This window comes from Paramormyrops kingsleyae, chromosome 21 (assembly GCF_048594095.1).
Source record: "Paramormyrops kingsleyae isolate MSU_618 chromosome 21, PKINGS_0.4, whole genome shotgun sequence".
NCBI lineage: Eukaryota > Metazoa > Chordata > Actinopteri > Osteoglossiformes > Mormyridae > Paramormyrops > Paramormyrops kingsleyae.
In genome coordinates this window covers 6,274,045-6,301,137 of record NC_132817.1, presented here as the reverse complement: position 1 = coordinate 6,301,137, position 27,093 = coordinate 6,274,045, and the positions used below count along the sequence as shown (strand labels likewise).

At 44.0% G+C, this 27,093-nt stretch overlaps 1 protein-coding gene and 1 long non-coding RNA gene across 3 annotated transcripts in view; one reads left to right on the top strand and one right to left on the bottom strand.

Moving 5' to 3' along the window:
* Positions 1 to 831: 831 nt before the first annotated feature.
* LOC111847342 (uncharacterized) lies at positions 832 to 2,678 on the top strand. Its single transcript, XR_002839087.2, has 2 exons — positions 832 to 1,241; positions 2,372 to 2,678. It is a non-coding gene; the product is annotated as an uncharacterized lncRNA (long non-coding RNA).
* A 14,501-nt stretch (positions 2,679 to 17,179) lies between these two features.
* ccl20l (C-C motif chemokine ligand 20-like) overlaps positions 17,180 to 27,093 on the bottom strand; it is a 29,078-nt gene continuing 19,164 nt past the window's right edge. The window contains exons 2-6 of one of the 2 annotated variants that reach the window (XM_023818554.2): positions 19,619 to 19,691; positions 18,630 to 18,852; positions 17,877 to 17,994; positions 17,627 to 17,704; positions 17,180 to 17,544 (exon numbers count right to left, since the gene is read on the bottom strand). In XM_023818554.2, coding sequence (XP_023674322.2) covers positions 17,442 to 17,544; positions 17,627 to 17,704; positions 17,877 to 17,994; positions 18,630 to 18,708 — 378 coding nt within the window. In that variant the 5' untranslated portion in view covers positions 18,709 to 18,852; positions 19,619 to 19,691 and the 3' untranslated portion in view covers positions 17,180 to 17,441. The remainder of the gene's footprint in view (positions 17,545 to 17,626; positions 17,705 to 17,876; positions 17,995 to 18,629; positions 18,853 to 19,618; positions 19,692 to 27,093) is intronic. The other variant, XM_023818555.2, reaches the window with a different exon arrangement.

Genomic DNA, 27,093 nt, shown 5'->3' with positions numbered 1-27,093 from the left:
TACATTCAGAAAAATTTGCCCATCCATCCATCTTCCAACCATTTGTCCATTATCTATAGTCAAACCATAATCTTTATATATGTGCCAGTTCATTTTAATAATAATAATAATAATAATAATAATAATATATAGGTGCTGCCAGACAAGTCAGGGGTCAAAGGTTATGCTGTGGACATAAGTGGAGTTGCTGTTTTTGTCAGTTTCTTGCCATCCAGGTACCGCATGGCCCTCTGTGCCCAGGGGCTCGATGGATCCGAGCAGATGGTAATGCCCAATACAGTCTTGATCCTGGGAAGACAAAATGGTAACATGACTGATCACTTGTTTTATTCATGCGATGCTTAATTAGCATGCACTGCAAATTTTACAATGAAATTCCGGCTAAAGGAAATGTTTTGACAATCATCGTGTAGGACTATAAGATTTAAGAAGAGGACTGTTTACACTGGCTATTGCATCTCATAGAAGCTGACTATATTATTACTAATTAATTATTATTTCTAATTATTAATTTTATTTAATGGAATTAAATGTGTGTATTTTGGAAAACAAAACTCATAGCAGGACCTTCCTGAAAGACACAAAACACTGATACTTGGTTTCCTGCTGATGATCAGAATGAATTTAATAATTATCTCTGTAATAGATGCTAAGGATATTTGAAAGTTAATTATATCAGAAAGCTTGTTGAAGGATACTCACTGAACTGCTTCCACTGCACACACTGCATTCTGCATGTGGTAGCTCACCAGCCTCCCCAGGGGAGCTTTGGCGTCTTGGGTTTTCAGACAACAGGAGGCCACTGGACCAGCTAATGCTGGATAAGATGAAGGACACATGTTAGATGTGTAGATCTTAACAAAATCCCGGCCCCAACCAATATGGATCTTTGACCATCAACATCAGTAAGAGTTTACTGAGAGCTTCACTCAGCTTTGACCTCCGTACGTTATCTGATTTAGAATCTGTCCAATTTAACATTACTTGACAGTTTGTGCCACCAGGTACTCAATTGTCTACAAGAGTTAAATAATTGTACTACAACTAATTGACTACAGTAGACGTACATGCCAAGTGTCCTGTGTTCTCAGTGTAAAAGAGTAAGGACTGGAAGGCGTAAGGAGATCTAAGTATGGCAACGTCCGTCATCCATCTCTAGCAGAAGAGCCAAACATTTGGTCACTCACCTTGGCTGGATGGAGTATTCAGGAAGAGCATCAGTAGACAGAGGCCGAAGAAAGGTGAGCTTGCAGGCATCATTTTGACAGAAGGAGGATTTCTAACATCTCCATCCAAACCCTGCTTATATATACGCTTCTCTTGCTCCACGCAGAGGGGAAAAAAACAGTAGCACTTCTTCCAGTCTGCCCTCCTCCCCAACCACCCACCAAACCCAGCAATCGTCACCTTGCTACGAGTGAACTCTTACTTTCTAGTTTGTGGTGCTTGATGGTTTTTAAATATAGCACATCTTCATCAGAAACTGTGGTGGAGTGCATGTGTGCAGACATTAAAGCTGAAAGTAAAGCCTGCATGTCCAAAGACGATAGATAGATAGATGCTGGCTATTGTCATTTTAAGTACAATGAGATTTAGTTTGGAACACGCCAGCAGATGCACAGTATATTTACAATTAAATAGATTCTGAGGCATAAATAGAATGGGAGAGTATGTACAGAAACTATATATGTACAAGATATATATATACAATAAGGTGCTTGTAATTTAGTTTGCAGAGGTAGAGTTTTCAAGTGGACTAAATGCACATAAATATGGAAATTGCACATGTGGGGTATTGCATCAGAATGTTTGAGATCAGTGCTGAGAGTTCAGAAGTGTGACAAGTTCAGCCGGGTTATAATAAATGAAAAAGTGGCATCTACATGGGGAGCTAAGGGCTGGCGTGTCCGTGCGCTGCCATCTTGGAAGTTATGATGGAGAGTGAATGAGCGCTTAACATGTCAGGCAGCTCAATATCATTCATAGAGCATCACACTAACAAAATACAACTCAAAGATTCCTCCGTCTGCTAAAGATATTGGCTGAAACTTGTATGTTACAGTAGAAAAGTTTATGGAGTCTGCATAACGTTCTAAAAATTGATGCTAGATTTGTTACTATAGCACAGTGTCTGGTTAGAAGTTCTCCAGATAATAGCGTGTTGGGAAGCCAGGAAATCCACATATACCTGTTTAAATGCACAATAACGTGCTTAGTGGTCTTTCCTTGCAGCCAAGTAAACATTTTAGTTCTTCCATGACAGAAGAACAGAGTGCGGCCTTCTTGTCTGGCTCAACTTTTGTAACGTCCATCATCCCGGAGCTCCTCCTCATGCCAGCGTTCTAGAGCCTTCTCCCTTCACATTTTATAGCTGTCGCATCAGTTGGTGACTGGTTTGCGGCCCTGCTGCTCCTTGGAGCCTTTCTACAGCGCCGTGAGGCCCGGCTTCAGGATTCAGCAGAACATGGCAGCAGAAGGTTTCTGGGGTCCGTCAGGCTGACAGTGTGCCTCCGATCATCACGCCACTTGCTGAAGATTCTGTCAGGCTCCACAGGACAGGGGACAGTTTAGGGTCCCCAGGATCTTCTGAGGCGTTTGCTGTTTGGGCTCTAGACTCATTATAAATTGCACCCCCCCCCCCAAAGGATATTAACCAGTAAATAATCAAGCAAAAGCAACTCGCCTTGTGATGACTCTTGATGACTGGAATCAGCCATTTTTGCTGATATTGTGCCATAATAAGGGGAATTATCTGTTGCACGATTCACATTACACAATTGCTATTCTCGTAAGTCTGTATAACAGACAATCATGCATCGGCTATTATATTAGCAGTTGGATGAGTACTGATAACGAAGAAAAGTAACCTAGACGGATGAGTATATTCCTGATGAAAGACAATATCAGAGCATGAAATAAAAATATTCTTTATCGTTAGAACTCAATTTGCAACTGTATAAAGGGATATAAATGAGCTTTTTTTAAAACACTGTTTAACTCACCTGAGGGGTCATTAAACGTTAATAGTTATTTTTGTGTGCACAAATTGTGTATTTATTCTCAGACATTGTTTTAGTGGTCCTTCCGGAACAGACCCTGGTGGACTTATGTTGCCATTACGCTGATTGGCTATCCCAAAGACCCCGATACTCTTAGTGTGTAGCGAAGACGTGCGATTGGTTATTCAGTCAGAGGAAATATGGGGGGGTGCTGGGGGGTTGTAAATGGAAGCAGTGTTCCGTTTCTTAGTAGTGTGCTGCCTTGGCCACAAAAACCTCATCCCCCCTGCAGATGAGTTTCACTAAAGTTCACCCCCTAAGCACAGCTCCACCCAGGGGGCATCAGCACCCATGTGACTCCCTCTGACGTTCACGATTGGCCCGTCACAACTCTTACATAATTCCGATTGCCTGTTGCCAGGAAACAATGAGTCATGTGCAGGTTCTTGTTGAGGCTCACTGATGCATGGCATCGAGTCCTTAATGGCGTGTGTAATTATGCAACATCTACACACTTGTTCTGTAAGGCTGTGAAACCTGGTGGACCTCATCAGTGCTTAGTGAACTATCAAGGAGACCCATTTCTAAATTGCTTCTGCTTTTCTGTGAGAAATTGCTGTTGCGCTCATGCTGAATCGTGCCACTCGCTTTTTCATGGGGCCTGACTTAAATTTTTTCCTGCCACCATGACGGAGATCCCTCTGCAGGGCTGTCTCTTCAGAATGACAGGGCAAGGAAAGGTCACCCTCAAGACACTTTAACTTGATCTCAGTGGGGCAAACATTCGAGAGAGAAGGAAGGAAAGTGGTTCCTTTGTTATCGTGCATCGTGTGTGTGACCTGGAAGAGCCGAAAGCAACGTGTACATTAAGCGTGCGAGTGAGCAAACGGGCTAAACCACAGACAGGGTGTAAATCCCACGTGTCTTGGTTTCGTGCACGATCTCCAAAATTTCACATCAACCATTTGGAATGTACAGCAAATTAAAATGTGGTTTGGTCAGGGAATGAGACCCCAGATCTGAGGGTGGGGCGGGGGGCTTTAGGCAGCTAAGGCTGGAAACTTTGACAGTTCAGCACAAAGTATTAGTCAGTCTTATGCCCCTTTTTGGTACAGCAGCAGTGGGAAAAAAAAACAAACACTTTTTTTCAGACCCTGTCAACACATAATTAAATATCAGACTATATAAAAATTGTTATTATATACACTGTATGATCAAATGTATTGGCCAAGAAGGCCTCTTATGATCAGAAGAGCTATAAATCTGTCACCTTCAGTAATTTTCATGACATCTCATTCTCAATCCATAGGCATCAATATGCAGTTGGTCCCCCCCTTTGCAGCTATAACAGCTGCCACTCTTCTGGGAATCGCCTTCCAGAGGATTTTGGAGTGTGTCTGTGGGAATTTTTGCCCATTCATCCAGAAGAGCATTTGTGAGGTCAGGCACTGATGATGGAGGTGAAGGTCTGGCTCACGATCTCCATTACAGTTCATCTCAAAGGTGTTTGATAGCATTAAGGTCTGGGCTCTGTGTGGGCCAGTCAGGTTCTTCCACACCAAACTCACCCAACCATGTCTTTATGGACCTTACTTTGTGCACTAGGGCACATGTCACGCTGGAACAGAAAAGGAACTTCCCCAAACTGTCCCCACAAAGTTGGAAACATTGAAATGTCCAAAATGTCTCGGTATGCATATCAATACATCATGAATAATTCTATGTTGACAATTGTATATTGATGCCTATGGATTTAGAATGGAATACAATAAAAGTTCAAGTGGGTGTAATGGCCAGGTGTCCCAGTACTTTTGTCTATACTATATGTGTACCAGGTAGTATTAAGGTGGTGCATGTGTGTTTCACTGAATTTAAATGTATACATATCTATGTGTGTGTGTGTATGTGTGTGTGTGTGTGTGTGTGTGTGTGTGTGTGTGTGATATATATATATATATATATATACAGGAACACTCAAGAGTAAGACCTACTTGGCTGGAGAATAAGCGACAGTTTCACATGAGACAGTTCTACGTTTTCAAAAATCATACATATTCAAATGTATATGTTACAAAATAAACCATTTAATGTCTTCTGCAAAGAGCATCCCAAAAAAAAAAACATCAATGAAGGAGAGGGGCCATCTCTTCCTTTTACAGCAGTTTCTATTCTGTCCACCACCTTGTGACTCCTGCAAGGGCTTCTAGGTTCTGGTCAGAAACTCCCAGTCAAATCGAAACTTCTGAACAAGGGGAGTGGCAGACACTCACAAAAAATCAGCAAGTGTCATCATCTGATTCACACTGTTCAACCTTCCCGTCTCATTCCTCCTGAGTGTCAAGGCTACAGTAAAATGTCTGGACTCTCAGGCATTGGTGTCATGGGTTTCTGTGGTTGTTCTCGCATTAACTCTCCATTGACAGGTCGCCTCAAAGCGCGTCTAGTGAACGGAAGTTAGACAACCTAACATCTACTGAATGAAAAACCAAGATAGACCCTTTTCCACTATTAGGGGCTGCTAACCACTCCAACCATTTATTCATCTATATGTTAGCTGTGATCTTATTGAGGGTTGCCATACTCAGGGGTAGTGCTTGAGATTTTGGGCTCCATGAGAGCATATCATAGTAGGGCCCCAACTCCAGACCAATCCAATTAGGTTCCAAACATTTGTGTCACTCAGTGGACTCTGGAATCATCCTAACTCCCCACCCCCACCCCCCATCCCCTTTCCAGTGCCTCAGGACATGCGACCACCAACTTATTGGCAATCAACTCAATGCCATTAGCTCAGGACTTTCATGAAAACTAGAAATAGAGTCTTATGTGCAGAACACTCTGATCCTCTCCTGGACATGTTGAAAACCAGACTTCTGGGTTTAAACCAAACAAAAAAATACAGCTTGGTATAAGATGTTATTTTTCACGTTGCCATGGCCACCTGTTCAGTCTATAGGCCTCAGGTTGACGGACAGGATATAACTATTTGTGTGGCCACGAGTGTAATATTGCTGGTCTTTTCCCAGTGAAGATGCAACTCAGCGAGTGACGGTCAGCTGCTGGAGGGCTGACCTTCCCCAGTGTCGGGTGGAAAGGTTCCGCCACTGCATAATATTCAGCCACTGCATTTAACTGCACGCTGTTGACACCCTCAGGTCTCCCTGACAAGGGATTTTCTTGTGACACTTCTATCATGTAACACATTGTGCTTTTTTTGAGAAAGTAGGGGCAGACAGTTACAGGTGCAAATGGGGATTACAAGCTTTGCTCGGGAGCTCAACGGTGAAATCGCTCCACTGACCCTGGGATTTGAATCGGTGACCTTCCACTGAGAGGCAGAGGATTCCAACCCGCTGATTCACCACCCAGCAGGCGTCCAACGCTCCTTGAACTAACCTCCCATTCGAACACAGCGTATGAGCTGTATATTTACTCAAATGTGATAACGGGTCATTCGATTCACTGGAACCATTGAAAGCACATTATACTTCACACATCGTAAGGCGAGAGTGGGCGTGAACATGCCGGCGTGGGGCAAAGGCAGGTAACCAGAGCGCTCATTCACCTCACCTGGGTCTTATAAAATTCTCCTGGACTCTGCTGGATGGGTCCTTGCGCCGCTTGTAGGCTGATTTGGTTTGGTTTGCTCCTCTTGAATCTCAGCAGTCATTAACGATGGATAGATGCAATCAGACTGAGAGAAAATCAATTATATGAAAAATAAAACATTGCACTTTGGAGTATTGCAATATAAAGAACAGCACATATGGATTGCACATACATTGTATGTTTCCGAACCCCTAACTGTGCACTTTTTGATCCTAGCAAATGGAATTTCCCTTTATTTTAAGTACAAACATTGCATAATCTTCCGAACAGCTATAAATAGAGAAATAAAGTCCTCAAGTTTCTATACAATTCTCAGTTTCTATGCAATTCCCAATTTCTAAATCACACAGAATTTTCTGTTTACCATAACAATTAATCCCACGTAACTGCTGATTTTGGAACTGGATTTTGGAATATGCATGCACCGAGGACAGTCCAGTTTCCAATGAATATCGTAGCTTTCTTGGTTTTCGTGAGAAAAGAAACTTATGTTTGAAGCTGCCTTTGTTCAGAGGTTCCACTGCAAAATTGGCTTGTAACAGGCAACAAATTAGCAGCACATTAGGGCGAATTATGAATGAAGAATATCTAAGTGAAAGGAACCAGATGAGTCTGAAAAATGGGGACCTGCAGCAAATGCAAGGGGAAGTACTGGGTTTGCTGGACACAGACCATCACATTTCCACTTCCCCAATAAGTGGCCATGCACTCCTTTTCCAACTGCTTATTCACTGCTGGGTCACTGGAGGCCCGGAGCCAATCCCTGGCAACATAGAGCACAAGACCTGAACCCTCGGTGGGATATCAGTCCATCACTGGGTACACGCTCTCTCGCAACTGGCAATTTAGAGACACACAGTCATTTAATTCCGTATTTTTGGACTTAAATCCCCAGCCGTGCAGGCATGAGGCAAGAGTGTTTCCTCTAGTGGGATGTTCAATCCTGTTGCTCTGCACGTGGAGCATTGCACTAATGATGCATAGGTTGTGGGTTCAAATCCCACTCATAAAAAAGGTGCAGTCCTTCCCTCTGCTTTTTGGATGAAATCGTTAGATCAATGAATAAATGTAAGTTTATTTAAATGTAAACTAAGGCTGTGAAACAGACACCCTAATAAGGACATGGTGTTACGGCTCACAGTACACGAAGCCATGTTCCACATTCCCAAGATCCGAGGATTCGTTATCCGGTCTTACCTGCTGAAGGTGAAGTGTCTGTTTTCTGTGGTCTATCCCTTGTTTTGCTAAACTCACCAAACCCCAGGTGAGGTCCTGGTCGCCGGACTCCAACGTGTCTGTTCGCCATCGTACCCAGAGAAAGCCATGTCGATGGCTCTTCAAATCTGGACCTCGTTTCCAAACCCAGGCCTTGTTTTCAGTTCTCCCAGGTAGTTAGTTTTAATAATTACTGATTCTGATTGGCCAGAGGCTTCACACTTTGCTCACAGGTAAAGGAAGGCTGGAAAATCAGCAGGGCTCGGCCCTTGCGGCCTGTGATATGAATATCCCCAACATGCATCTAATATGAGTGCAGATTATTGGAGTAGAATGACCTTTGACCCTATACTCTGGAAAGCCATTGACGTCGCAGATATGAATAGGTTTTCAATAGGTACTGTGACTGTGGCTTTAATGCAAAGCAAATGCTTTCTGGAATCTGGCCCAAAATAAAATAGTTAAACTGAAAATTCAAAGTAATAAGTTTAGGAAGAAATTCCAGTTCTCAGTTAGCATTGAGTGTCCAGGAAGGATGTTGCATCAGTCACATGTCTGACCACAAACTTCCTAGACTGAAGCTCATGAGCCTCCTGATCCGAACGAGAGCTTACAGGCCTCGTTGCATGACGCTGTCCTTGGGCACCTCTCCTCTCTATCAAGCTCCTGCCAGAGCTCGCACCGAAGCCAGAGGCGTCGCTGTACTACACCTCAGCACTGCTCTGAGATCCTGGCCTGATACAGCACCAGCCACTTCAGCAGATACTGAGCTCCACAGATGCAGCCCCTATGCATCCCGTCGTCCCTCTTTGCACAATTTTCGATTTTATAATTTCTGTCTGTGGTGTCACTCAGTGAATCTGGGGATTCCCATCTGCGGCCAGCACAGGACCCTGCGGTCTCAGAAATCTGGCCATTTCACTGATTCCTTCCTCTTTCTGTCTTGGTGTGACTTGGTGTGGACAGACAGGAAACAGATGAGCGGCAAACCAGCTCGTGACCGACCGCCCATTGAGGAAAAACCACGTGTCGGATGACTTTTCAATGCTCCACCACTTTTATCATCAATGTCGTAATTGGTGACTTACACTTTTTAACATATGAGTGTTTTCCCTGGTGTATGTCGTCTTCAGCCATCATGCATGTTCTCTACAGGCGGTACTCATTTCTATTTGAAGTGAAAAAATCATTTTGCTAATTGTTAATATTGGCTCCCTTGTGTCTCTCTACCATCCAGAATCAAATACGTACCGAATAACTGAGCTGGAAAATTAACAGAGGACATAAAAACCACCATGGTTAATTTTTGCCAATAAAGGAACGGTATAGTGTCAATTTTCTAAGTTACAATGGCTGTGTCTATTAATGTATTTACTGAAATATTTCAATATTGTTCGTTAAATGTAATCTATTTGTCATTCATGGTCATAGAATTATAATTTGTGCTTATAATAGCTAGTGCTCTGTAGACTCTAATGGAATCAAGTGAACTGAGTGATAACATATGATTACATCTCACATTTACACATATTTATTTAGCAGCACATTTGCCCAAAGTGATGTACAAGTGAAGCAGATAACCAATGTTTGACTAGTAACAAGTGCAAAGTGCTGCTAAACAAATATCACGTTTCAATAGCGAATTATCAAGTGGCCTATTAAATCTACAGCCTTCAACCTACAACAGGATACTTTTTCTCATGCTGGTCTAGATGACAAGTTTTTAAATGCAATTGAGGATAACGAGATTTCCGCTGACTTTGACCAAAAGTATGTCTGACTCAACCGGAGTGCAACACCACCCCAGAGATTTAAGCAGCGAAAAAAAAAAAACGATTCACCAAACTTCTTCATTTCTTGGAAGCAATCTGAATTATCCAACATCCTGCCAGTTCATTCATAGCTCGAAAAAAAATGCTGACTTTGACATCCTCAGCGAAATAAATAGGGCTCTCTTGGTAATACAGGCACCAGTTAGTAATCGGAGCTTCATACAATCACTGAACAACACTAACGACAAGCATGTCTCTCTCCAGAAGACTCTCAAGCTACTTGGTGGTTCTCAGCATCGTCGCAACCATTATGGCTATCAGAACAGGTAAGGTTATCCTCATCCGTAATGCCTTTTTCATCGACTCGGTTCAGGCCATAACTCTAAAAGCCTGAGGTTTTAAGAGTAAAATCTGCGGATTTGATGCAGCTTGAGCCAGCCTTTTGTCTCGGACATCGACGGCTGCGTGACCGACGCCTCTAATGATGCCCGTGGGCGATTATCATCATTAGCAGTCAGACTTGTAATGTCAGGCTCATGCACCGCAAATCACATACTTCCTGCGAGACTGACAGGCTTTCAAACATGGTATTCAAAGTGCTCAGAACCACCTTCCCTTTTCTTTCTCTAATGCTTTTCTACTTCTGCACCGTCAGTTTTCCCACTGTGCGATATCTTTAAAGTGTAAAACAGCTTCTATCTAAAGAAAAACAAATTCTTGAGTTTAAATAGCACTTTAAATCTGCCATGCATTTTCTAACATATCTACTTAAGAAGGGACTTAGATGTCGCTGTCAATCAGCTGAGGTGACTGTTGGATTTTAATGAACATTCATTGAATTCAGTTAACACAAACTGAGGCTGGATACCCCGCACACTCCGCATGCCACAGAGATCGATCTAAAACCATTTATCCTTTCAGATGGGGATGAAAAAGTCACCAGCTGTTGCACTACAGTGTCAAGGAGGAAGATCACGTCACCCATCCTGGGGTACAGGACCCAGAAATGGAGCCCGCCTTGTGTGAAGGCAGTGATGTAAGTCCGGCTACCAATCAGCAGCGATTCTCGGTGTCTTTTAAGCGATAGTTTGCTCATGGCTGAAATCCATCCATGTCACAGAGTGGAACCGAGAAAGAAGTCAGAATCCCTGTGTTAATGGAGAGTAATGCAGAGATATGATTGAATGACATGTCGAGTAAAGTGCATAAATACGCTGGCCAATCATGTTCCACCTGATTGACATGCTGAATAATTGGCATTAACACTCAGTTGCCATGGCGACGGACCGCACGTCTCTTATTCAGCCCAAAAGGCCAAAATCGCTGGTCATTCTTGCAAACCAGGCTAGCATTAGCATTAGCAGCACCAGCCACCTGCTGCCGGTTAGCGGACCGCTGTCTTAGCTCGCCCTCTCCTGTTTCCCCAGTTGAGAAAAATCCAAATACATGCACAGATCAATACATGCATCCTTTTCCCCACAGCTTTGAAACCGAAGACGGACCTGTGTGCAGCCACTGGAGGGAAGAGTGGGTCTTCCAGAAAGTTAAGGAACTGGAGTAAGTGTCAGATGAATCTTACAGACGAATTAGCGCATTAGCAGTCATGCTAGGTCAGTAGCACTTTGGGAAAGAAAGCAACCGGACCTCAAATGTGACGCATGGCTCTTTCCCATACAGGATGGCCCGAAGAACCCAGATCACCACAGCCCCCACCTCGAGAAGGGTCTGAATACTCCTACAAGCAGTTTCAGTGGCGCAAATCAACGCTCCTTTCCAGTTATAAATGAAGATCTCTATAGTAACTCAATTCACAAACATCCACGTGTATTTAAATCTTATATGTTTTAATGTAGACTTAAATTATTAATTGTTATTGATGATGCACTTTTATTTATTTCTTTAAATTATTATTAAGGAGTATGTATTGGCAACTTTAATATATATGGTTTAAGATTTGCTGTGGAGATTAACTGTTTATGGAAATGTCTAAGATGGATTGACGTGTTACTGCCGTGGACAAAATAAAAAAATGGAGAATAGCAAACGCTACATTTGTTGCTTGTCTTTCGAAAATGCGCGGTTTAAAACCAAAAGCCAGAGATCCTGAAGATCTGATATCAGGCGGCGTTACGTGAAGGTCCGGGGTGAAAGGTGTCAGACTGCGGGAGGAGCAGGAGTGCGTGGGACAGTTTAAACATGAACGTGCCACAGCCATCTTGTTCTCACACTGCAGGTAAAGGCCTGTCTGCGGGGTGATTATGAATCGGCCTCATCGGGACACAAAAGCTACGTGAAACTGATCAATTATCACCACAGAATATAGGAAAAGTTGCAAGGAACAAATTAATAAAAATAAGATGCTGGTCCCCATGGGAAAATTCATCTTCTGTTCTCTCCAACTTGCTCTAGTCTAGAGGACACACACATCTAAATGGCAGCAACGGGCAGCCACCTATGGCAGTGGCAAATGGAGCTGGGGGGTACAGGGTCATGCTCAAGGACCCACTGACATGTAACTATTCTGCCAAAGCTGGGCTCAAGCCGGCAACCTTTGAATTACAAGTGGAAAGACTAAGCCCACCGAGCCACCTGCTGCCCCTGATTGGTACTGCAGGCTCAGCAGAGCTCGTCATCCTGGACAACCGTTACACTGCAAGACGTGCAGATGGAAATTTTTTGTAATGAAGGACATATTTTTCCAACCATAACAGATCACTCATACCACAAATTTAGCACCTTGCACGATTTCGCCTCCAGCTGTTGTGTTTCATACCACAATGCAAATCTTTTTCTTATTCACCTTGTAATGACGTGGGGCAGAGATGGCTCAGTAACTGAAAGTGAAATTGCCAGAGATGTCTGTCAGCTAGGCATTAAAGCTGGAATGTATGCATGTATGCGTCCTTGCATATTAGATTTTTCACTTAAAGATGAAAGACTATTGAAACCGACGACATGTGACCAGGGAAATGCGTGCGGTGGTTTAGAGCTTCACTTTTGTTTGCTTACTATTTTTACCTGAAGTGCTCTAAATATCTTAAAATTTAGCACACTGAGTAAGTAGAACAGTATTAAACAGAAGCACTTTTCTGTTACAGGTTTTCATTCAGCGTTAGTATTTTATTCACAGACAAGGCCTGTAGGAAATTTCAAGATATTTTATCTTGATTATTAGCTGTTTTCCGTAATTCGACTCAGATTGAGGATTTGTAATGATAAAACTGTTTTGTGTTTCCTTCTTTTTTTTTTGCGAAAATACTGTAGAAGAAACGTTACCTTTTCTAGCTGAGTAACAGCATGTAACTCCCGGGATCCCCTGTCACCTTGAAGGCAAGTGTTTTTCCGTAAGTCATGCATCAATACAGCTTTGGGCGTAGCTCAATACCGACATCTAGTGTCCGAGAAGAAGTACAACCGGCGCTGCTTTTAACGACCCACCGCGTATATATACCAGCCGGAGCCCCTAGAACCGAGGCCGCTGCTGCAAGCAAATGAATATAAAACCGATGGTCAGGCGTGTGTATGTGCGTCATAGTTATTTACTATTTGTTATACTGTTAGAACTAATAATAATAGGTGGCCTAAGCTGGTTTCCTAGCGAGGGCCATAAACAAATTGCGAGTTGTGTCTGTGTGTGTGTGTGTGAGCGGGTATACCATACCTTATGGAGATACAATGTCCCCACAACGTGATGAATACCTGTATTTTATAATAAAAAAACTCAATTTAATAAAAAATCTGTGACTACAATGAAAAAAATTAAAATGTAAAATCTTGTATTTTGTTTGGTTACTTATGGTTATGGTTAGGGCAGGGTAGGGGTTAAGGCTGTCATAATTAGCGTTAGCATTTGTCCCATACAAATGAATGAGTGGTCCCCATAAAGATATGTTTACCCGACGTGTGTGTGTGTCTGTGTGCACGTGCGTGTAACCGTCCCGTAATAACTTCATATTACGCACAACAAATAGAAGTTTAAATGTTAAATACAGCTACTTAACCGTTGCTTTTTCTAGTTACTGTGACTTTTAACCAATTATTGCAGTTATGTAGATTGTCGAATCTGTTTTTAATATCTAAATGTGCTAACCAAGGTCATTTTGTTAGTGGTACATAAAATCGTTTTACGGTTAAAGTAAAACAAACTAAAAAGCAGCCTATTCTTTCCCTAATTTTATGATTATGATAATTTATGAATATCATGAATATTTACTTGAAATTTTTTATAAGATCCTTCAAACATTTTCCTCCTAGACTGATCATTACATGCGCAAAAATTGACGTCTGTACAGTTAACGTAAAGACACTGCTTTTCCGCGAGGGACTATTATTGCGGGTTTAAATCTAATCTTACGTATCAAACACGAAACGATGTATGGTTATTCACTGATGGCGGGATAAGGGCTCCAGCAAAAGGAGCGTCAGAATGAACAGCTTATCTTCGTTACAGTACAGTAATGCCTGGTACGTAGCTGGAAGGGAGATAAGGGTACAATACCAAAGCTGATAATATCACTCAATGCAAACCTACACTGTTCTTCAATGAATTCGAACAAAATATTAATAGTGATAATGATAATCAGGCGCGTCGCTAAACACTTTGGGCCCCATGACAGTGCATCATATTGGGTCCCCCAGTCCAGACCAATCCAGGTATTTTCACATTTTTTTAGGGCTACCTTTCCCCCTCTTACAGTGCCCCTAATTAATAATAATAATAATAATAATAATAATACTGATAAAACATCCATCTTCTAAAGCAGTGTTTCTCGACCCAGACCTCTGGACCCACAAACGGTCCATGTTTCTCTGTCATAAACAGCACTGGACATGCTCAGAATCTACAAGGTAGCCTTCAGGGTTAGGAAAAGCTAATTAAACGTAGCGAGCTGTATTTTTAAAGTTGCCACAGTGTCGCAGTCATAGTAGGGGGTGGTGTGTTTCAGTGCTTAGGGCCAGCACCTCTGAAAGGCCAGTCATCCATGGAACACGCTGAGAAAGAGTGTAAATTGAGCACGATCACTAAGATAAGGAGGAACCAAGCTATAAAAGGATCTGAAGGAGTTATAGGGCCTTACTGTCTAATCTGAGCGGAAACTGGCCAGACGCTCCATGGAGGCTGTGGTCACATCATCTAGACATGGCAGGCGACAACTGCGCCTGAGTACGCCGATCGATGGGGGCCACTTGGGTTCATCCCGCACTTGAATGAAGGCCGCCGGTCAAAGGAAGGGCTGGTGCGGAGGATGAGATGAGAGAAGGGAGGTTGACAAAAGGGGCTCAGTTTCCAAAAGATTGTGTGGGAGGGGCTTAGCAATAACAAACAGCCAATCAGAATTCTAGAACTTAATGTGACAGAATGTTAATTGCCACCTGAGAGATGCCTAAATGGGTCTGGGGTGACTCAGCCCGCCTCCCTGAACGGTCACATTCTTTTTAGAATCAGAATCATAAGTTTTTCACCGAGTACTTTTACATACAGTTTATTCTGAGGTGTCATGCAAAGCATCCAATCATTTCTAGGGGTCTGGAGCCGATCGCAGAAACTACAGCCATAAGACACAGAATGACCCAGTAATAATACTATGAACAAAAATAAAATACTGTGTTCTAAAGTGCAAAGAAAAATTCCTTGTAACTATTAGGTACTTTGCAGAAACAAGCTGTAACTATGTTTGAGTTTGTCATAGGTGATAATTGTCATGATTGGGCAAGGAGACAGAAACACCAGTGTCATGCAAATTAGTACTGAAATTAAACAGAATGAAACCAAAGAAAGATCCCAATATGTGTGAGTTCAAAACAGAGCGGCTGCTTTGAATGTATGGAGATAAAATCAGGTCACCTGGGCCGTATCTCTGAAGGGAAATGTGAGTAAGACAGAACCGTGAGTAAATGACGACCACGCTGCTGGTATATACTGGTACTGTATACACACACACAGTCGCATAATACATACAGTACTGTGCAAAAGTCTTACGCAGGCAAAGAAAATGATGTTTAGATTATACTCATGTTGCTGTAAAACTATGATATTATTCCTGTCAAAGTGTGTCAGCTCAGCCATTTCAGAACCTCTGCTAAAATCATCCCAGTATTTGCAGCGACCGTCCAGTGCAGCCATGTATGTTTTGCCTTGGCCACTAGCACACCTCATACAGCTGGTCAATCTGTCACTGACTTTTTAAACCAGTTTATTTAATTATTTCATTAAGTTGTTGGTGAAATTTAACAAAATCATGGAACGGCTGAGGTGCCCCTGAGGAGAAGTTTGGGAACTGAAGCGGTGTTCATCTAGCCATCCAACTAGATATCAGGAACTTTTTAGAAAACAGAAGAAATTCTTACTAGGTTTTATTGTGTTACTCTTAATTTGCACATGTTCTAATGTTAAATTGTGTTTTTTGTTCTAAGCCAAAGTACACTTGCTACCCAGATAAACAGCTTTAAACATTTCTTTGGACTGCCTAAGACTTTTGCACAGTACTGTATAGCCATCCATGCACCTTCTGTGTCTGCTTGTCTTATACAGGGTCGCGGGGGATCTGGTGCCTAAAACTAAAGTAGGGAACAACCCAGGATGGGGCACCAACCCATCGCAGGGCACCAACCCAGGATGGGGCACCAACCCATCACGGGGCACCAACCCAGGATGGGGCACCAACCCATCGCGGGGCACCAACCCAGGATGGGGCACCAACCCATCGCGGGGCACCAACCCAGGATGGGGCACCAACCCAGGATGGGGCACCAACCCATCGCAGGGCACGCAGACACACCACTCACACACCCAGAGGTTGAAACAAAATCTTGGTCTGGATTTTTACTTTCCGGACCTGAAATGTCCACCTCTGCGCACTCCTACGGGCAATTTAGAAATTCAGTTTACTTCAGCACACTTTTGGACTGTGATGATGACATGGAGGGAACATGCCAATGGCACACACCTGGAACCGAGGCAGAGCCTTGAACCCTGGTCCCAGATATGTGAGGCTGACTCTTATATATAGATACTGTCTATAAATATACCATATAACCTTAAGGCAGTTGCCTGTTAATATGCACGCATATTTAATTTTGTTTGTGTTCTGTTAGTACGTACTGGCCGATTTTATTTGAGGTTTTGTATTAAAGTAAAAATTGCAGACTTACACAATCAAGTAGTAAGACACCAGAGACTCAAGAGTCCAGGTTGGTCTTATTGAATTAATGAATCTGTATCCTTAGTGTTTATTGTAGAAACGACCTTTCCTCCGGCGTCTTGGCAATAGGCTGTGTGGTTTCATCTGGTCTGCTGTTCCCTGTAAGATTTGTGCTTCGGAATATGCAGGCTGGTATGCTGATATCGTGACCCTTTGGAGAGAAGCTGAACCACTCAAGCTTCTGTCTGACGCGGAACCGGTACTTCAGGGACCCAGCTGTGTGTGTCGTCACATGGTGGTGATGTCACCAAAGCGGGACAGGGACAGTAAAGGGGGTCAGGATGGGGGTGGGACCGTTTCATTCTTCTCCATCCTCCAAATTCCAGTTGATGGAGGAACATAAAATAAGTAGATAATGAATTCAGAAGAGAGAGTTTAAAACTGCTTTGATTAATGTATTTATTTCAATCTTTTGATATACAGCCCATTAATATGCAAGCATACAGAAGGTATTTTAACTGAAAGCTAACATATATGTATTATAGTATACATCATAACAGAAACAAGCAGAAAGAATATGAATCTCTATTTTATATGTATTCATTAAGAGGAAGTACGAAGCGTGTTTATTTAAAAACAGAGTAATGACGTATTAATGATTTTAAATCAGCTTAAGAAGCTTACTGATGCTGTTTATCTGTTTGTTAAGGTTTGGTAGCGCTCCCGTTGATCATTTTGAGAGCCCAGCATTCTCTGTATGATGGGTCTTCGGGTGCTCCACTGTTAGTCAGCACGTCTACCTTCTCGCTGTAAAAGGATGGCCGGTTATCACCTGATTAAACTGCTTTAGGGCACAGGAACGAGGGTATTGGGAGGTTTGGGATGTTACCTGAGACAGGAGATGGTAGTCTTGACCCAGTCATGTTCAGGACTGGCACAAACCTTCTGGTTCCTCATCGTGACGAATCTGTACAGGGAACAGGATGTGGAAAAAGCTATCAGAGGCAACAGTGGACCAGATTGTCTTGCAATTTCTCCGTTTGTCTGCCCCCCCCCCCCCTCCACCATCTGCGTCGATCATATTTGAGTTGTTCTGAAACTTTGATACAGCATTGGATGGTCCTTCGCATTGGACTCACATGATGGCGTCCATACGACAGACCTCCAGCGAGCTTTGCACCATGTAGCCCTTGATGAGGCGGAATGGCAGGGGTCTGCGGGTGTACTTCACACAGCAGGCATGGTTCACAGGGGGGTCTGCAAACAGGAGGCACATGCAGCCATCATGGGTCAAAACCACGAGATACAGCACGCAAACCGGGAAGAGCGAATCGGGATTGGAGCGGTCTGGATCAAAGGAGCGGTCTTTCCCAGGTCACCTTCTCTACGATTAAAGAACCTCTCCATCGAAGCTCAAGATCAAATGACTGAGAGATTTAAACTCATACTTGAACTAATTCATTTTTATGGCTTATCAATCTTACTATAGAAAAAGCATGGAATAAAATCCACAAATAATAAGAAGAAAAAGATTATACTAGCAGCAAGTAATTAATTTCAGCTTCTGTAGCAGATAGGTAGTACAGCATTGTATTAGCAGTGAAAAGGTTGTGGGTTCAGAGCCCAAGCAGCACATGCAAAATTGTAACTCTTCCCTCACATGTAAGTTGATTTGGATGAAAACGTCAAGTAAATGTAGTTTCCTTGTCCATTGTTAATCATCATTTCGCCAAAAAACTGTTAGCTAATTTCCAGATACGCATCTATATTGTCGATTTAATTATACAATTTTTATAGATTCCGCACAAATTATTGAAGCACACGAAATGACCATGTCCTACACAGCCATGTTTTCTGCTGCCGAAAACGACCCAATGAGAGGAGAGACTCACATGCTTCGCTGGACTGCGGGACCTCGGCCAGGAGGCAGAAGGAAAGGGCGACGGTGACGAGGCTTCTGCAGCAGGTCATGATGGCAAAACGGGGGTCGAGTCTCACTGGAGCGAGATCACCTGCCCCGTGCACGTTTATACCCGCCAGGGCCAGGGGAGGGAACTCCGCAAGGGTCCCGTCGGAAACCGCACATCGGAGCAGTGATAAGATCTTATCTGCAGCCTGCAAATGTAGCACAAAAAGCCAAAGGGACTGAAACCTATGAGCATGGGTGCAGGAAGCACTTGATGTTCTAGGGTTTTTCTGAGGGGGCACATTATAATCAGTGTGGCCCCCGGGGGCCACCGATGCCATAATGGTGCTGCTGAGCTCAGCAGAAACCAAACATAATTTTAAAAATGGGAGCAAATCGCTGCTTTTTACCAAATACAGAATAATGGCCCGAGATCAGCCGTAAACATTTAGTTCCTTATTTATCGTGAAAGATATTTATGTGCCTGACACATGTCCACGCTAAAATGTCTGAGAGCGATGAAGTAATAAATATCAAGTATTCATATATATTATAAAAACAATTTTCACGTAGATCTTTAAGCTAATTCAAAATATATTTGAAAGAATTTCTTCATGTATATTAATTTATCAGTCATGGCCTTGACTAGTTAACAGAAAGAAATCTGTTATATACAGAAAATATGGTGCAGGTCCAATGCGATACATAGTAGTTTTAAAATTATTTGTCAACGATTGATTTTAAACTTTAGAAGGTATAATATGTAAACTACCCTCCTACTTTTCAGCGTATATTAAACATTGTGTATAATCAAAAAATGGCGATTTTAATGCAATTTTGTTTTTCAAAGTATAAAGTTGCATGTACTTTGCTTATGGTTATTGCAAGCATGAGGGGAAAATGTATGTCATGGCTGGAAAACAAAAGAGAAAACTTTGACTTGGTTGACCTATTTAGTTGTGGGAAAGAACATACGTTTGATTTCCTTGAGATTAGAATCTTCTTTGCAGGTTTCTGTCGCCATTACATGACTGTTGACTGGTCTGACCTAAAACAGGGACGAAACAGCATGGTTTAGAGCTGAAATGGTCGACATCGAGCTGCATTCAGGGAAATGAATGAGAAGATTTGCTTCGTGTCCCCCAGCGTTATCGCCCCCCAACACTGTGACCTACGGTGTCCCTTACCATGTCCCTTACCGTGTCCTTACTGTCCTGCCTGCATGCAAGGAAGACGCACTAATTATTCATAACTGATGTTTTTCAGTGCCTCGTGCCATTGTGGATGTTACACTGTTACACTTTTTATTTTCGTATATGTTAAAAAAATTTTTTTAAAAAAGCAATGGATGCTGGACATCGACGAAGATCCAGGGTGACTGTTTTAAAATGTGCAAAAAACAGAATTTTAGTTCTGGTTTATTATTTAAATCTGGCCTGTTATTTGTGATCTCTGTGTAAATATCTTTCGAGCCGGAGGTGTATGAAAGTAAAGATATATCTTTCAAGATAATATCGTCCTCAAAAATCATATTGGAAATACTTTGGCTTACATGGTACGCGTAGTGTATATAAACGGCTTTGTTATTACTTAGCTGTGTAACATTTGTAAACTGCAATTTTCTTCAAGGTAAAAACTTTGCTACATTTCATAAAATAGTTTAAAAGGCCTTTAAAAACCTGAGGACTTGTGGGAAATTTGCACCCCCTCCTGGACAAAGTGGGAACAGGCCAGAGCGCTTCACTACGCCTGCTTTAGCTGACCATGACAGGATTACCTTTTGCGTAGATAATGAGGCAGTTTTGTGGCATCGCAGTGTGGGACCTTGAAAAATGGGACAAGCCCCTGTTCGAACCTCACTACTACTGGAAAACCCCATGGGTAAATACTCCCCCCCTCCCACTCCCACACATCATCCACCGGATGATGGAGAGATAAGCTAAACAAAGCCATAATCGCTTATCTCGGCCTTCCACCTTGGCTTTGTAAGGTACCAGCCTTTGGAGAATGGATTTGATTGATTTCCTCACGATGTACTTGCTCGTGTGGGTGTGGGTGTCCAGCATGGCCCCGGTGCGAGGGGGGGCTCTGCCACTCTTTTCAGGCTCCCGCTTTTTGCAAGGATGCTTTTGAAGCTGTCCGACGTTGGGCACGAACGGTGACAGCAAAGTTTCGAAATCCAGTAAAGTCACTCGTTCGGTCTGCACACAGCCTCAAAATTCAGATCTCTCCATCTTTTCCGTCTTTTCAACAATTTCATAGTTGTTGTTCAAAGGCGAGTCGTTTCAGTAAGTGGAATGGGCTGACAGCCAATCAGCTGGTCTTAAATTAGTCATATGGTCTTAAGGTTGGATGTAAGTATCCGTACACCGACTATGTAATTTTTCACCCGAAGACATCATCTGCTGCTTTTTGACACTTCTTCAGTGAATTCAGAATTTAAAACAGGAAAGTTTTTTATGCTCAGGAAATGATTAAAACATTTGTCAGAGTCCATCATCAGAATCTCTCATTCAGTTGATGCTCAATGTTCCTCTCAAACCAACAGTGGCTCCCAAAGGAGTTGGGAGAGAATTTCTCAATGCTGTCCCATCCCATCATGCAAAGTACGGGAACTTGACGCTGTCTGTCATTAGCAAAGGGGAGAACCCATCTTGGTTCACAGGAGAACCCACACAGTTTCCTAGGAGAACCAGGGGTGTTTACAGGGTCTGGTTCAGAGGAGAATCTGTTTGGTGTTCCACAGAGTGAGAGAGAAGCTCAGCATAAAGGAGACAGAATAGCATGATGCTAACCACTGAAGGCTATCATCAATTACAGCAGCACCCACTGGCCTAGAACCCAGACACAAGCCAGCAGAGACCACACAAGCTGCTGAATCTGATCCGGACCCAGTTCCCTTCTCCCCACGGCCATGTTTCCTCAGGATCACAGCGTTATGTCACAGAGTTACGCAAGCTGCAGTGTTTTCTTAATTTCGGCTTTAGTTCCTGTCGTTCTGGATTCTGTTTCACTGGGGTGGCAATCCTACACTCATCTACATCATCATTCTTGTCTCATCCCCATATCTATCTCCTTCCATCTTCCTGTGAACGCTACATGGAGGCCCTTGGGCTCAAGATGTTTCATGAAGAATGGCTCTTCTAGGGTCAAGAGGAGGGTTCCATCCTGCTCGTTCACAGCTAGGGCCGTAAAGCCGACACGTAGCGCAGTCTCACGTTCCCTGCGTCACGCCCCACCGGCAGACTGGCAATGGGAGGCAGCTGCCCCCAACCAAAACCCAGCAACCACGCTGAATAAAAGTACGACAATGGCTGCAGCCCGGCGCGAGGAATTGCTGATGTATAGAGACATACTGAGCGTTAATTTCCCTGTCTCCCGTATAGCTCCGTTCCGCCCTGCCGGACTCTCCCTGCACCTCGTCTCAGCCTCCCTCCTGCCCTTCCTCCCCTCGCTCTTCCTCCTTGTGAGTTCCCCTGTGTGCCCTGTCTGTGTGCTCGGACGCATTCCCCGGTGGTCAACCCTCTCGCCCGCAACCCCCGACCACGGACCCGGATCCTGACTCTTGCCTGCCGCTTGTTCCTGATCTCCCGGCTTTCGACCCCCCCTGCGCGACCACGTCTCTGTCCGCTCCCTGTATCTGTTGTCTCTGACGGGTTCAATAAAGGCTCAGTGATCAAACCCACAGCGGGTCAGTGCGTATTCGTGACACCCTGCCTCGTTAACCTGCCATTGTGACCGGAGTGGCCTTAAACGATGTGGTTCTCCTTAATGGAAAAAAACTTGCTGTGGTGACACACGTCATACCAGCCCGATGTCATGGATGTCACCTTCCTGGTGAAACGTTACGGAGGACGGAGCTGTCATGTGAAGATGTGAGTCAGGAGCGGGGTGGGGAGAGGGGTTTGGGCACTTCTGTTATACCCATGTTCCCACACATGGCCCCCATCTACTACCCCTCCCCCCCAACCAACCCACACACAGTCAACCGTGGTCCAATATGAAAGGGGTCTGGCCTGTTCCATGAAACAAAACAAACTGTGATATTGTTTTTAAATATAAAAGGAATGAGGAATGCAAGTTCCACTTGGCTTGCTGGAATGGAAAATTATGTATATAACATACAAATTCAACCATCAAGATCTTTAATACTCATTACAAAGGACTTGAATGTCTTTAAAGTCTAATCGTTGGTGGGGCTGACATCTGCAGCGCCGGCTCACACGATGTTGCTGGATGTTGTACGACTAATTTCTTCGTGATGTTCATCTGTGTGGTCGCTGGGTTATATATAAGCATCGAAAAAACCCTGAGGAATGTAAACCCATTACTAAAGCTGTCAAACTGATCTGCGCGCTGGTAGATTTGTAGGAAATACAGGCTGCGTTTGAAGCACAGTCAGTGTTGTGGTTGTGTCTGTCCAACTGTTTGTCCCTCCTAGTGATGGGAGGGGACAAATCAGGAGACAAAATTGAACACTATACTCACAAGGAATGAGAGGGTGGCAGCAGGGGTCCAGGGTGGGCCCAATCCTAAGCCGGTCACCTGTAGTTCTAGGGTCTGCTTTCAGGTAGGGACAATTTGTAAATACCCTTAAGTCTGACTTCCCATAATTTCCCAGGTACCCCCCCCCCCAGGTGTCCCCACCCACCAGTAATGATGGGAGTCTTGCTTCAGGGTCTAAAGCGGAAGAGGGTCTCCCACCCATGCAAGAAAAATACAGGAGCCTGGAATTTGACCCCTTCCTGCCCCCCCGCTGTGTTGAGGGTCGTACTGTTGCGTGCCCCCCCCCCCCCCCCTTGCTCAGCAAACTGGGTGTGCTTTCCAGATAGGAGGGATGTCACCATTTTTGAGAGAGCAGTTGTCCCCGCCGAAATTCCCGAAAGTTCCTGGGAAATAAAATTACGAAAGACATGGTCAAATTAAATCAAGCCGATTGCCTTCCACTCGGGGAACAATGGGGGGGGAAAATAACATAGAAGACAGAGTGGTGTCTTGCCCTCCCCCCCCTCCCCAACGAAATCCCTCTGGCCATGCCAAGACCTTTCAGCTGAAGCCGTTCACGTACTCCCACAGTCTGCAGCCGGGGAGGGGGGGGGAGAGGCCCAGTGGGGATGGAGGAGGCGCAGAGTGGGAGGATAAGCTCCGCAGGGGCAGAGACGGCTGGGGGGGGGGAATCACACAAACAAGTGGGCGCTGGTGACCACAGGAGGTCCTGTACCACAGGAAGGGCGCCTTCGTCTTTAAAGAACGAGAAGAATGAAAGAAGCCTGTTGGTTTGAGCTATTTGTGAACACCCTCAAAGCACCGGCTTTTCACTCACACTGACAACAATGCCCCAACGTGCCCCCCCACCCAGCTTGTCTGGCCCCTTACCCTCCCCCCGTAATTAGTTGCACGGATGCTGTGCTAAACTCCAGGTTTTGGATAAAAAAACAAACACGGATTCCCGGTGACCCAAATCGAGATGGATGATGGTAGAGGCGCACTCCCTCGGCCTCTTCTGGGGGGGGGGGGGGTATCGGCTCCAGGCGGTCGGTCTCGCACACGGTGACTCCTACACGCGTTCTTCACGAGCTGTTTTTACTGCTGCCAGTAAATCATGTGGTGCCGAAACACCCCAGGAACCAGCCGTAGGACGTGGTGGATCCCAGCAGGACTATTCAGGGAGGACTGGAGTCTTCCTCAGTGGCTACCAGTGCAGGGAGCATGTCTTCCAGAGATGAACCCAGGGAAGGTATGTGGTTGGACATGCGTGAGATTTTCCAGCTTCCTCTGCAGGTCATTGATGGGAGGCTGGGACTCTACTTTCATAACATGTATCCCTGAGTTCTGGTGGAATCGGAATATTAGCACACGGACAAAACCATCTCATAAGCAATCCACAAAACTAGATCTAAGGGCCCTAGTGTCATTCATTCTTACCATCAATTAGAGCAGATACAGATTTCTGCCTGGGCTTCCTTGTATAAAGACATTACAATGTGAAAGGAGGGGTAGTTTAGGATAACATGACATGTACGGTGTAAACACTCCTCGCCGACGTGACTGATCACTACACTCTCTGGGAGATTAGAGTGTAGAGAAGAGGAAGAGAGAGTGTGAAACATGGCCGCTTGAGAGAGCAGACGATATAAATCAAAACAGGTGACTGGAGGCATTCCACAGCCGTGGAAGGCTATTTTTAGGATCGCAGAACCTCAGTATGTATGTAGGTAGTGTAATATTTCTATGATTATTGTGAACACGCTGGTGTAAATAACACAGCAGCTCGGGATCGAGCCAATATTAGTGAGATATTCTAGGATTTTGTGTTCTTTAAGAAGCAGGGCTTAGTGCAGAGGCGAGAACTTAGCAAACCTGTGCTTTACTGAATCAGTGAAGGAGATCTCAAGAACATCGCTTGCATGTGCTTGCGGGATCTCTAAGGGGTTTCCGGCCTTGTTTGCAGATATTGCTGATCAGGTTTTAATGGTAGCAAAGGTGTCTGGGCCAGAAATGTAGCACCTCCTCTGTTTCTGAGATTATATTGTGAAACAAGTCACTTTGAAATAACTCATTACTCAAATTTTATTGTCATTTAAAAACACATTTTCTCTTTCTCCTCTGGAGAGATTCACTATTGTAATGTTGTAAAATGTATTATCTTCTTACCTCCTCAGTTTTTTTAACCTCCTCCAGTACCACAGGGTAGTTTGGTGAGTCTCTGGCAATTTGGCTACTGTTTTTTTTTTGCTGCAGCCCCATGTGTATAAAAACAGACAGACGTATAGCAGAACCATCCTTCCTCCTAGAGATATATCAACAGCAGTGAACGAACACGGCACTGAGAGATCTCGACAAAAAGAAAATTCGAAAGGGAACGTCGCCGACGTTTCACACTGTCAAGCTTTAGTTTATCGGCTGGCACCACAAGATCTGCGCAATTTCAGAACCTCAGCTCCTCATGTGGCTGGCTGAGGATGATTTTATCACCGGCAGTATTTTAATCTTGGTGCGTTTCAGACGCCCACGTGCATCCAGCCCTCTTGTGGTCTGTGTCATGACCCTGTTGTCTTTGGAAGCTTAGAACCCCAAGATTAGAGATAAATGTCCTCGGATTGTATCTGTAAAACTGCGACAGCATTCACAGAGAACGAGGGCCGCTGTGTCACTGCGGCGTTAGAGTATAACGGGCACAGGCAGACTGAGAGAATGTCACAGCAAAGCATTCAGCACAGATAAGAGGGAGCACAGGTCCACTTCACTACAAACGGCCCAAATGTGTGGGTTGATGCCATCTGGGTCCTCCTGGACAAAGGGCCTTTGGGCTGCCACTCAGCGAATTGTTCTGGGGCACCAAAGAATCTCAGGAGAAAATGGGACATAATCCAACGGTAATCAATCAAAAAACCAGTGACACAAATTGTTAACGAATGTCACGATGGCACTATGAACCCCCGGGTGTCGCCGCCACCTGCGGCCGGCCCCCCGCCCACTGGCGTCGAAGATCAGCAGGCCTCGGAGGTCCCGCTCGCGTCCCATTGGCCGAGTCGCCCGAGTGCGGTATGGTTAATTCGACCATTATGATTGCGCAGCCTGTCGAGCAAGTCAAAGGAGCGCCAATGGTCCAGGCATGTCAGCTGACAATCGATACGGTCTCCATAGCGCCAGATGCTCTGTCTGTCTCATTGTATCAATCAAGATGGTTTCATCATTCAACTGTCCAATCAAGCCACATCGGTTTCATACCAGATTTACTTCTTAGAACATATAAAAGAACAATCAAGGTAATTTCAAGTGAAGTTACACAGAACATATTTATTTAAAACATTTATAAAACCATAAATTATAATGATAGATGCGATAAATAGAACAGTTCTGATATTACTTTGTGTCACACATGCTAGATTTTTCATTATTCCAGAGTATATAATTATATAATTGTGTTTCATGAGACAGGTGAGTGGTTCAAAGTGCATAGCATTTACATTGGTGGGGATGTACTCCGAAGTAACCGCTAAGCGGCGCCCTTGTTTTGCCACTCTTCGCTGCGCATTGCAGTGTATAGTGCTATCAGGAGAGCGTATATTGGAAACGTTTCACGTCGCGAGCGGTAATGGGGGTAGCAGTAGGCGTTTTTCAGGCACTCTCTCTGTGGTGTTATTTTGAGCAACAGCCTAAAATATACCGAACGAATCGTACTGGTTCCCGTTTGTGTCATTGATCGGGACCCCTAGAAAGTTTCACAAGTTGTTTGTCTTTGCCATTAAATGTGGTGCAGCTTGGAGATCGAAACGGCAATTCGCGCACAGTTGCGACAATAATATTCAAGCATACTTGAAAAACAGTGGTAATTGTTAAAAAAAATCCCAGGTCCTCTAACTGAAACCCATAATTACATTGAATAAAATACCGCAACAATGTAACATGAAACTGCTAATCGATTGACGCTTAGGCTAAATAAATCG